The 11629-nt window shown below is 48.1% G+C and overlaps 1 protein-coding gene across 1 annotated transcript; it reads right to left on the reverse strand.

The window, feature by feature from the left end:
- Positions 1-6001: 6001 nt before the first annotated feature.
- On the reverse strand, positions 6002-9808 carry LOC147899107 (protein TORNADO 1-like). The gene has a single exon (XM_087378223.1). It carries the CDS (start codon positions 9806-9808, stop codon positions 6002-6004), a length of 3807 nt encoding a protein of 1268 aa, XP_087234349.1.
- Between the last annotated feature and the right edge of the window lie 1821 nt (positions 9809-11629).

The following is an 11629-nucleotide window of genomic DNA, read 5'->3' on the forward strand; positions in this document are numbered from 1 at the left end:
CTAGGCCTGTTGCAGCCCTGATCTATGGCCCATGGTCTTCTCCTTCCAGGTGCCAATCAGCTCCAACACTGTTTTGCATCTATACCAGCCCTAGATCTTGCTCTAGATCCACCATACCAGCCTCATACATGTTGCTGCAGGTACCTATAGAACCATGCACTCCTGGGCTGTACCAGCTCTTCCAAGCCATCCAATCTCAGCCTGATTGCTATCGGATGTCCACGCAGTCTTGTACAGGCCTCCATGCTCCAGTCAACATGTTCCAGGCTCCAAATCGCCCAGAACTATTCTGAATTGTTCCACCTTGTCATGTGTCATCTCCGTATAAAATCTCTCCATCAGGAGCTCCGCTTTGCCTATTGTTTTGCATCTGGACCAGCCCTAGATCTATCGTACCAGCCTCATACATGTTGCTGCAAACCTCTATCATGAAGGTGCCTCCAGATACATGCACTCCTAGGGTGTACCAGCTCTTCCAAGGCATCCAATCTCAACCTGACTGCTCCAAGATGTCTACGCAGTCTTGCACAGGCCTCCATGTTCTAGTCGACATGTTCCAAGCTCTAGATCCTGCCCGAAACTACTGCAAACTATTCCACCATTGTCACACATCTGCTCCGTACACAATCTCTCCACCAGGACCTCCACTCATGGCCAGGTAAGTCTCTAATTGTGCTGTCCACATGGCAGCCTATGTGCTACCCATGGGGCAACCCCATGTTACTTTTCTTGATTGCTTGTATGCTGCCCATATGGTAGCGACGATGTTGCCCATGTGGCAGCCCCCTCTTCTTTGTTTTCCCTGAGTTTGCTACCCACATGGGAGCCAATAAGCTGCTCATGTGGCAGCCCTAACCTCATGTCCACCTCCCCCAAGCTCTCCTCATATGGGGGCTTACAGATGGAGAGGTGACACCCTCTCACCGACACATCTCGTCTTGATCCCAACTCATCGATGAAGATTCTCAAGCAGCTCTTGTGTCGTAGCCGCCTAGAATAATGCGGTGTCTATGTCACTTCCTGGTCATTCAACCAGTGGCTCCTGCTCCACCATTCCGGTCTCGCGCGAGCACACCACCTTGGTACACAGGTCCATCTTTGGTAGCACCAGATTGCACCGCCTCCTTCAAACACATACCCACCTCCAAGCTTGAGCACCCCAAGCACCGCGACCAGATGTTCCCCTCATAAAAGGTGAACCACCTGAGGTTATTAAGACACCATGCTATCAGGGTTTGTTTCAACTCGTCGTTCTGGCAGGGTCTACAACTAAACAACATACTCGAGAAATCAAATCCAAGGAATAAATCCAGATTACTTGGACCATGAGCTCCCACTGAGCGTCTTGTCATGCCCCCTTCTAACTAAAAGTATTCATATAAAGCTTGGGCCTCACCATTTGCTGCACGTCAGGGCAGCAAGGAGGGCTTTATATTTTCTCCCACTGAGCGTCTTGTCATGCCACCCTCTACCAGCAAAATGCTTGGCTAGACGTGTCTCGTGAATACACAAAACAGTGTTGCCCTCCTACATCCATGGCACTCTCCAAAAACTCAGCCTGTGTGCTCCCTTATGAGCTTTGGTGGGCCTTGTTGTTGTGCCCTACAAACACACCTTTAAGCTATCCTTTCAGAAAGCACAGGTAAGGCAGTGTCTGACCTTTAATCTTGACCGCCTTGCTGCCCTAACGTGCAGCAAATGGTGAGGCCCAAGCTTCTCCTGATGATCCCTGATCCTTACTGCCCTGAATGTCAGCCTAGGATCCAATCACCCTCTGAGCTATGTCTGCAGCACCCAGACTGCCTGAAGTGTGGCTCCACTCATGCTGTCCTGCAACTTCAATCTATTCCTGAGGTGATCTCTTGTGAGCACTCTCTCTGCTGCCCAAAAGCTGCTCCAGTATGTTCATTTATTAGGATATGTACCGGCCACCTTGCTGCACTTAAAAGACAGCAAAAATGACACCCTTGTGAGCTCTTTGTTAGCCAGCTCCCTTACTGCACCTGCTGTGCTCCTGAAGAGACTTCGAGGCAGGCAGCATCAGCTCCAATCTACTTTGGATTCCTTAGTGCTTCTCCTGTTGCTATGGGCTAGGGTCTAAGCCCCAATCTAAATGAGTATTGAGCCCAAGGGGTCCCTCTTTATAGGGCAAGATGCCCCCTCTTGCTGGCTGACCCATTGGGTTGGTTGGCCGAAGCCCTACTGGCGGACCCAGTAGGCCTACTTGGCTAACCTTGTTGGTCTATCTAGCACACCAATAGGCAGCCTTTTTGCTACCCCTTTTTGGCTCGCATGGCCATGTGGAATTGTGCCACTGGCCCAAGCTTTCTCAGCTCCTTGCCCCGACCTATAGGGCATCTCTTCCCCAGATCCTACCAACCTAACAGTTGCCCCATGCTGCATCTGTTCACCATTTGCTTGGGCCCCCGTTTCAACCCTCATCTCTGGCACTTGGTCTGCTCCTACCAGGCACCTATTAGCTCTAGCCTTCTCTAGCCCTAGATCTATCATACCAACCTCATACATGCTATTGCAGACACCTGTCATGAAGGCGCCTACAGATCGATGCACTCTTGGCCTATACCATCTCTTCCAAGCCATCCAATCTCGACCCGACTGCTCTAGGATGTCCACGTAGTCTTGCACAGGCCTCCATGCTCTAGTCGACATCTTCCAGGCTCCAGATCTTACCCAACACTGCTGCGAACTATTCCACCTTGTCACATGTCTGCTCCATACAAAATCTCTGCACCAAGAGCTCCACTCATGGCCGGGTAATTCTCTGGTTGAGCTGCCCACATGGCAGCCTATGTGCTGCCATCCTGTGTTCCTTTTCCTGATTGGTTATATGCTGCCCACATGGCAGCCTAGATGCTGCCCATATGGCAGCCCCCTCTTCTTTGTTTTCCCTCTTGAGTTTGCCACCCACATGGCAGCCAATATGATGCCCATGTGGCAAACGGTGGCATCCCTAAACCTAAGTCCCCCCCCCCCCCCACCCATGCTCTCCTCAGATGGGGGCTTACAAATGGGGAGATGACTTTTCCAACATCTCCTGCAAGCCACATGGCACTCTCCTCCTGCAAGCCTTCTCCACCTGAGCTGAGTTGAGCCTTCTCCTGCAAGCCACGTGGCACTCCCCTGCAGAGGAGAAAAAAAATACAAAGCTCCTTGCGTGTGTTGCCACTTATGCAAATGCATGTATTTACTGGCAACCTCAAATCCCCTTCAATCATATGCATTTTGAGCCCCTTTGGCTGAACCTTTTTGCACCTAGTTGATGGCCAGAGTGTGAAATTTTTTACGCAATTGCATGTGTTTACTGGCAACCTCAAATCCTTCAATCATATGCATTTTGAGCCCCTCTAGGCAGAGTGAATTGCTTCAATGTTTTTGGTTGAACTTTTTTGCACCTAGTTGATGGCCAGAGTGTGGATTCTTGCATGCAAATACCTTGGAACCACTGAGATGTAGCGCTCCTATCCTAGAGAGTTCTTTCCAAAGTCATTTGCCACCACCTCTGTCTCAACCGATGGACATCGCTTTCCAATGCTTGCTCTTTCAAAGAAACCTTTTTATTATAGGTTTGTTTGAATTGTTGAAGAGAGACTCAAAGATGCTTCCAAGAAACCTTTCTATCCGAGTTTGATTCGAATTGTTAAAGAGAAACTCAACGATGAACAAAGATGAAATAGTTTCAAAAAATCGATTATAATCATGATCAACAGCTCAGAATGCTAACCTATAACAACTTCGATTTTAAACTTGTTTGTGACATCCACAAACAGCCACGATGATGGAGGCTGCCTAGACCTTGCAACCTAGTCTTTCTCCTGCAAATTGTTGAGCCCTTCAGGCCAACATTTGATTGGAGCTCTTGCAAACTCTTTGAATTAGCAAGCCAATCAATTGTGGAGCGTGCCCTCCATTAAGAACAGCTCTGGCAGTCTTCGAGCTATCTTTAATCGCATCTCTCAATAGTACCGCTGCTTTAAGCTCCTCCAAGTGGCAAATCATTGATTTATTAATGGTCCTAGATCGGACCCTACCCGATGTTGAGCTTGCTTAAATCTACCTTCTTTCGTTCCTCCATTATCTTCATTTTCTTTCATCTCCTTTCCTTAGATATTCATGCCCTTTCATCTTCCCCTAGCATCGATCAACCCCTACACCTCTCTTTCTCTCTCTCTCAAAACCACATACAAAAATTCTATAAAAAGCCCCCCCCCCACCTCTCTCTCTCTCTCCCTCTCTCTCTCTCTAGCTATGGTTTTGAGATAAACCCTCTTCCTCCCCCCTCCCCTCTCTCTCTCTCTCCCTCTCTCACAAAAACACAAAAGCACACACACACACACACACACACACACACACACACACACAAACACACACACTCTCTCTCACACACACAGAAATAGTGTAGATATAGAAGCTGGTAGTACTTGATACAACTGTCTCGAGGTGACGAAGCAACCCAAGCTGGAATAGAGCAAGCTGCAATAGCTTCGTCAACGGTCTCTGGCTAGATGAGGATAAGTTCGAGCTTACAAATAAGAGAGAGAGCGACAGACAGTTTTAGGATGTCTATCACCTGAAATTTCTCCAGCTAGGACACCCCCTCAATGACGGCTGGAGCTGGAGCTGGAGGTGTGGCGCGCGATGGAGGCTGGGCGAGGAGGCGGGAGCCTGTGGCGCTGGTGATCACGCTGGAGCTAGAGTTGGTGATCACGTCTTCTTCTCCAGCTAGGAAACCCCCTCAATGACGACTAGAGCTGGAGCTAGAGGTGGCGCGCGATGGAGGCTAGGCGAGGAGGCAGGAGCCTGTGGCGCTGGTAATCACGCTGGAGCTGGAGCTGGAGCTGGTGATCACGTCTTCTTCATCACCTTCCTCTGCTACTACGTCGCTCCACCTTCCTCTGCTACTACGATCATCTTCCTCTGTGGCGCGATCGAGGCTGGAGGAGACCGGAGCCACGGCGTGACGGCGCGATTCATTATGGGGTGACGGCATCGTTGTGAAGGTGTGACTACGTGACGCTCCTTGCATTCAACCGTCCCATCGCCTCGACACGTGGCGGGTTGGCCTCGTCTCGACACGTGGCAGGTTGGCTTCTCCCCTCCCTCCTTAATAGAATAGATAGAAGATAGATACCCAATAGGGAGTACTTAATTTCTTGGCATTGAAATTATTTATTTTAATCTCCTAAAATACCGATTTCTCTCTTTGAGGCACAAACGAATACTAAGGCCTACCCATTTGGGGGAGACCAAAAAGAGAACCTACGGTTGGACTTTATGTTCTTTAAAGCAATTTAACAAGTAGATAATTTATTCCTTGTAGGAGGGTCTATTCAAAGAGTAGGTGAGCTTAACTTAGACCCCCTAGTGTCTCCACTGGTGAACCCAATGGGAAAATGCTTGGCTATGAGAGGGCCCCTTCAGTATAAAAAATCAAGCAAAAACTAAGCGAGAAATCGGTAGATTAGTCATGAGAACCAACTAGAATGACGAGTGTTAAATATGATGCAATGCTAAATTTGCATTCGTTTGAGCCACATTGTTCACAAGATGAAGAACAAGATCGTGTTCAAAGTATATCTCCACCCTTACATGAAATTGTACTCGTGCAACCAAAGTATAACATGTATTTATCTAAATATTACTAAGGTACAACCTCAAATGTAGCTCACAATTGCTTTATATTCCTGCTCTTACAGCAGAGGAAACAGATAAGGTGAAGGAAAGAGTCACTAATCTTGCCCAAGCAAGAGAAACTGAACTGAGGCAACCTCAAATATACATGCATCTTGGAGTAGGCACTGGGCAGTTATATATACAATGCAAGCAATGGGATTGTCTCACCCTCCCAAACACCTCTACAAAAGAACCCAACCAACGAAACCAACACACAGAAAACATGAACAACAGACTGCAGTGAAGATGTAGAAGCCACACACACACTCTCTCTCTCTCACTCACACACACACACACACACACACACTTCTCACTGTTTCTCTCTCTGCTCCGTGATTTTGAAAGGATTGGTTAATTTGGGTAGCCTGGTTCCTTTTTCCGCATGTTCTGCACACACCCAAGAGATTCTAGCTCTTGAAGGCTCAGGAGGGAACTCCACCCGGTAGAGCTGGAAATCTTGCTCCATGTCGATTTGCTTGCTCTCGAGGACGGGGACTAGGAAGCGTTTGAGCGTGGACTTGTCGGGACGCGCGAGAGGGGAGGGGCGGAGGGATTGCTGCAAGTGGGGAACTTCCTGGACGAAAGCGGAGAGGACGTGGGGCAGGATCTGGTGCTGGATGGAGTCGGGAGTGATGCCGAGGTCTTGGAGCTGGGGAAGAAGGGAGGGGATGAAGACGTGGGAGCCACGAAGGATGACTGTTGCTGCGATGCGAGCTGCGCAGCACAGGAGCACAAGCGTGGAGAGAAGCGCGGGAGCTGCGTAGCGCAGCCATTCCTTCTTGTCGACCATCACAGACACCCCCTTCTGATCTTCCACAGGATGTGGCCCTTCCATCCACTCGCACATCAAGTGCAGCTGCACTTCCTTTCCCACCATTGCTTCCTTGAGCTTGTGCCATCTCCCCTCCTTGTCTGTGATGTAGGGCAATGCCGGCAATGGCCCTTCCAGCAGCTCCTTCAGCAGCTCCGTCGAGCAGCTCCTCAAGATGTTCTTCTCCACTTCCTGCAAGCTTTTTGCATAGATCTTAATATCCTGTCGGATGTTCCGGATATCCTGTCGAATGTTGCTCAGCTCCTCCTGCGTCTTCCGGAACCTCTCCTCGTTTCTGGCATCCAACCATCTGATTAATGCTTTTGTTAGGCGCCCCAAGTCTCTCTCATCAGCTGGCTCCTGCGGCCCGAACAAGGTAGGAGAAATCTCTTCGGCCCGAGTCGAAGATGAGGATGCACCATCGACACCAACTTGGAATTCCTTCGCTACTTCTTGCACCGCGAGCAGATCTTGCTTCACCAGCTGCTGCAGTTCGGACGCCTGAAAGAGATTCACCACGGGGGTGCTGCTGGAGTCGCTCCAAGTATAGGAGTACCCGATTCCGTGCGCCCTCACACTGTCTTTCAATTTGGAGAGCAACACGCAGTCCAGCTGAGAAGAAATGCTGGAGCTCAATTCCCTCACCACCTGCTCTCGCATCACCTTTTCCTCCAGATACACCCCTGGGCAGCCCCTTTGCCCTCCCCGGCAGATCTTCTGAATCTCAATTCTGATTTTATTTAGTGTTTTTTCAGCCATGAGTTCGTATCTATCATCTGCACTCTCGCCGGCGGGCTTTGGGTACTGGATCATCGTATCGATCCATTGTCTACTTTCCCAAGTGTTAGGCTCACCCCCAAACCGAACCACCGTGGCAACACAGTCTTCCGCAAATGATATCCATCCGCCTCCCACGTTGTAGCTGGGGTTCTCACAGAGCTCCTGAAGCCTCACTTGCAGCCGCGCAAACAGCCCCGAGGGAAGCAAAGTTTTCATCGTATCTTTGCATTCCAGTCTTCTGCCAAAGAAGATCGCACCGGACGACGAGCCATCCACCCCCGGCCACTGAGCTGCTGGTGTATCAGGAAGCAGAGCTGGGCATAGCCATTGGCGGACTTTCATAATATCCGTCTCGCCCTCATCCAAGCCGGGGTAAAACAGCTCAAGGCGATGGAGATACCTGAGAATTTCGGGAACCTGCTCTTCTTTGCCTCCTGCCTTTTTCACAAGGCGCTTTACATCCTCTACACGCCAGAGCCAAACCGAATCTCCGGTGTGCAACCCTCCCCTCAACTCCCGAGGCTCCAAAAGAGCCCCCATGAACTTGTGACAGAACCATCCACAGTCGGAAATTACAATCTCCTTATTCAATTCCTGGTTTTCTGTCTGGAAGAATACTATCTGGCCTGCGCTGTGCAGTTCTCCCAGCGCTGCCGTGAACGTCTGCGTCTCAGGAAGTGGATGATCATCCTTGCAAAACAGCAATTTATACCGTTCGATGACGTTTTGAAAAGGAACATACAAGGGTACTTGAGTAGATTTCCTCACCGCGCGGAAGCAATTGCAGACATTGGTGTTGGGTGGTGCTAGAAAAGAGGCAAGCTCACCAGAGATCTTTGGAATCTTAGGCCGACTGTCCAGCAATCGCTGAAGCTGATCCTCCAGTGTTGGGATGATTGCAGTTAAGTGCCTAGCCTTCTTGGCATTGACGCCATATACATTTCTCTTCTCTGTGCCAAAATCCAGGACATTCTCGTATTGAAGCAGAAGGCTTGCAGTCAGATCTTGAGCCGTCTGGTTCATCTCTCTCAAGGCGAGTCTAGCAGGGCGGAAAAAGTTGACAACCACAATGACCTTGGTGCGAATTTGAGCGGGAGAGCGGTGAGAAACGATAAAGCGGAGCCAATAACGGAGCTGGGACTCAAAATTTTCTTGAACGGGCATTGCGGCGTCATCAGAATCGTATTTGCAGACAACCAGGAAGAGATCCTTGTCGCTACCTGTGACGAAGTAATGATGAAATGCATGGTACTCCTTGTGCCCCGCCAGGTCGCAAACGGTGAGTTGATTTTGTCGAAAGAAGAAGGTTTGCATTTCCATGCCCCTGGTTGGAGCCTCGTTGATGCAGGCGTTGAGCGGGTTCCATGTTGCGACGACGCATTTGCCTGCTTTGCTTAGACTTTTGCGAAGAGTGGTCTTGCCCACCCTTTGGTGGCCACAAATGAACAACTTGGCTGCTCTCGGCTTCACCCAAGCTTGGTCTAGCAGGAGTCCTTCTTTCAGACGTAGATTTCTCTCGAGCAAGGCCGAGCTGCGAACATCAAGAGCCGGAGTTTCCCAATCACAAGCCAACAGAGTCAATGTGTTGTTTAGTTCCAATGCATCGACCAACAATTGCTGAATTGATTCATGATAGCGGGTGCCATGCATCTTTAAACACTCTAGCCGGCAGGACGGTGATTTCAACGCACTTGCAAGCATTTCTATACTCTTCTTTGAGACTAGGCCCTCAGAAGAGTAAGGTCGGTAATCAGAAAGATCGAGGTAAATTAGCTTGCAATGTGCGGTCTTCAACGCTTCGGCAAGCTCAGTGAGGTTTTCGTCTGCAAAGCCGTGACAGTTACAAAGACAGAGTCTGAGAATGCTGCAATTTGGATCTTTAAGGGCCTCTGCCAAGACATGAGAACCCTCGGGGTCGAATGTACTGCCAGCCAGGCTGACGTCTGTCAGTTTGCAGCTTCCAGTTCTCCACGCTTCGGTCAAGGTTTGTAAGCCGGACCGGGAGGACTTCCAACCTTCCAAACTCAAACCAAAGAGTTTGCAATTTGGGTTTCGCAAGGCCTTCGCAAAGCGCTTACAGATTTCATCCGGCGAAGGCTTACAGATTTCATCCGACACGTCACTCAGTGCTAAGTGAGTCAGTGCTAAGCCTTCGAGGTGACAATGGGGACTCTCCAAAGCGTCAGCTATGGATCCCCAAGCCGAGGATTCCCAATCCGACGAGCCCAGCAGGAACTGCAGATTTCGGAGCTGCGACCGGGATTCTAGCATTTTTGCCACCCTTGATAGGTCCAGCGCTTCCCCGAATCCCCAAAAGCCCCAAGTGGACACATTGCATGCAGGGCTCTCGAGCGTGCGGCATATCGCATCCCAGGCGACGCTTTCAATTGGATATAAATAAAATACCGTTGTTACGCAGCAGCTAGGGCCGGTGAGGTAGTCGTGGAGTTCGTGCCATGAATTGCCCCGCACTTCGCAAGTCAAGCAAACGCGAGACTCGCTCTTATTTTGTATAAGCTCTGCCATTGTCGAGAATCGAGGGAGTTTCCACATGCACGCGTGGACATCCAAGAGAGGATAGGGGGGGTGATTGAAGGTTGCGGCCATGAGGGAGGGAGGGCAGGCGATGAGTGAGTCGAGGGATGATGAGGAAGAAAGGTGAAACGTGGAGTTGAGGGCCGTCAAATGTTGGTCACTAGGGAATAGAATTCCACGCCTTTGCGAGCTCAAGCCTTATACTTGACATTATGGATTGCATGCCCCTCATATTACGATTACCAGCTCACATCCATTTTCACCCATCTACACAACCATATTATTAGGTAGACACAACAATCATCTCTACACCCATATTATTATTAGGGACACAACAACAACAACAACAACGAGTACTTTCAAATTTGATCTTGCACCATAACCACATCGATGCATTTACTACAAAAACAAAGTACTAGCCCAAGCCAACATATCGAAAGCTTTTAATTTTTGCACTAAATGTCCCTAATTAATACACCAAAAAATGGTGTGGAAGGACAAGAACAAACTTTCCTAGATTGAGTGGGGATGTCAAACTTGCAACTCGAATGCTTCAAGACCAAGCAAGGATGTTATTGTACAAAGGACCTAAGAAAGAAACATTTGCAAATGCGATATTGCTTGATCCCCACCCCAATTCATCCCTAACTTTAATGTACTTTAAATGAACTTTACATACATACTTTGAGCACCTCCCCTTTGATTGAGATGCACATCTTGGCATGCTTCAAGGCTAAGGGATGCTTAAATTCTTTGATGGATATAGACATAAAGGATAAGGAAGGCTTTAGATCCATTGAGGAGGCCCAGACAAGCTTTTCCTTTTTCCTCCACACTCCATTGTCCATGGTTCACATGAATGTGAGGCCCACTAGCCTAGAAAGCTTTTCCTTTTTCCTCCACACTCCATTGTCCATGGTTCACATGAATGTGAGACCCACTAGACTAGAAAGCTTTTCCTTTTTCCTCCACACTCATTCACATGAATGTGAAAGTGAATACAAGGCCTTGTTTTATGACTCTTTTGGCATTCTTGTATCAAATAATTGGATCCAAGGCTGTGGAAAAGATCTCTCCTCAAGATAAATGCAAGGAAACTTCCTTAGCTCGTCTAAGAAATATCAATGGTTTCATACACCTGAGTGACTACATATCATTGAATATCATAAGTTTAAGAATCAAGCATGAAATTGCCTTTCATCTTTGCAACTCCTTACTACATACCACTAAGCTGCATAATTATATTTACTTGATTGGATTCAAAAAATTTAGGGAAACCTAACACATACATATTGATGTTGATCCAACAAACACGATTTTTATAATCTAACGGCCAACACAATATTGTACCTAAATTTCAAGGACATACCTTGTGTTTATTATTTTAGCAAAATGTTGTACATATCATGATGTGTTCTTGAAGAATGCAACATTGAGCTACTCGATGTTAGAGTAGTGGCATACAAATATGATTGTATAAGTTCTGAAAGTAAAGTAGAGTAAAGTGATGATGCCAAATCTGAATGTGCATTCAAATTTGATTGTACAAGTTCCAAAAGAAAAAGTAAAGATGCCAAACACATGACTTGGCATGCTTCAAGACCAAGTGAGGACGTCGTCCTACAAAGGACCTAAGAAAGAAATAACATAACATAAATGTAGTATTGCTTGATCCCAACCCTATTTGATCCTAAACTTTTGTGTGGTTTAAACTGCAGGAGTTCATGCCTTAAACGTGTAACATAACATGTCTGAGCAATGCGGGGGAGGGAGTCAACAAATATGTAAAAATATAGAAAATTTCAAATAGAA

Source organism: Dipteris shenzhenensis, chromosome 8 (assembly GCF_047967505.1).
Source record: "Dipteris shenzhenensis isolate YYH24624 ecotype China chromosome 8, Dip_SZ_1.0, whole genome shotgun sequence".
Taxonomy (NCBI): Eukaryota; Viridiplantae; Streptophyta; class Polypodiopsida; order Gleicheniales; family Dipteridaceae; genus Dipteris; species Dipteris shenzhenensis.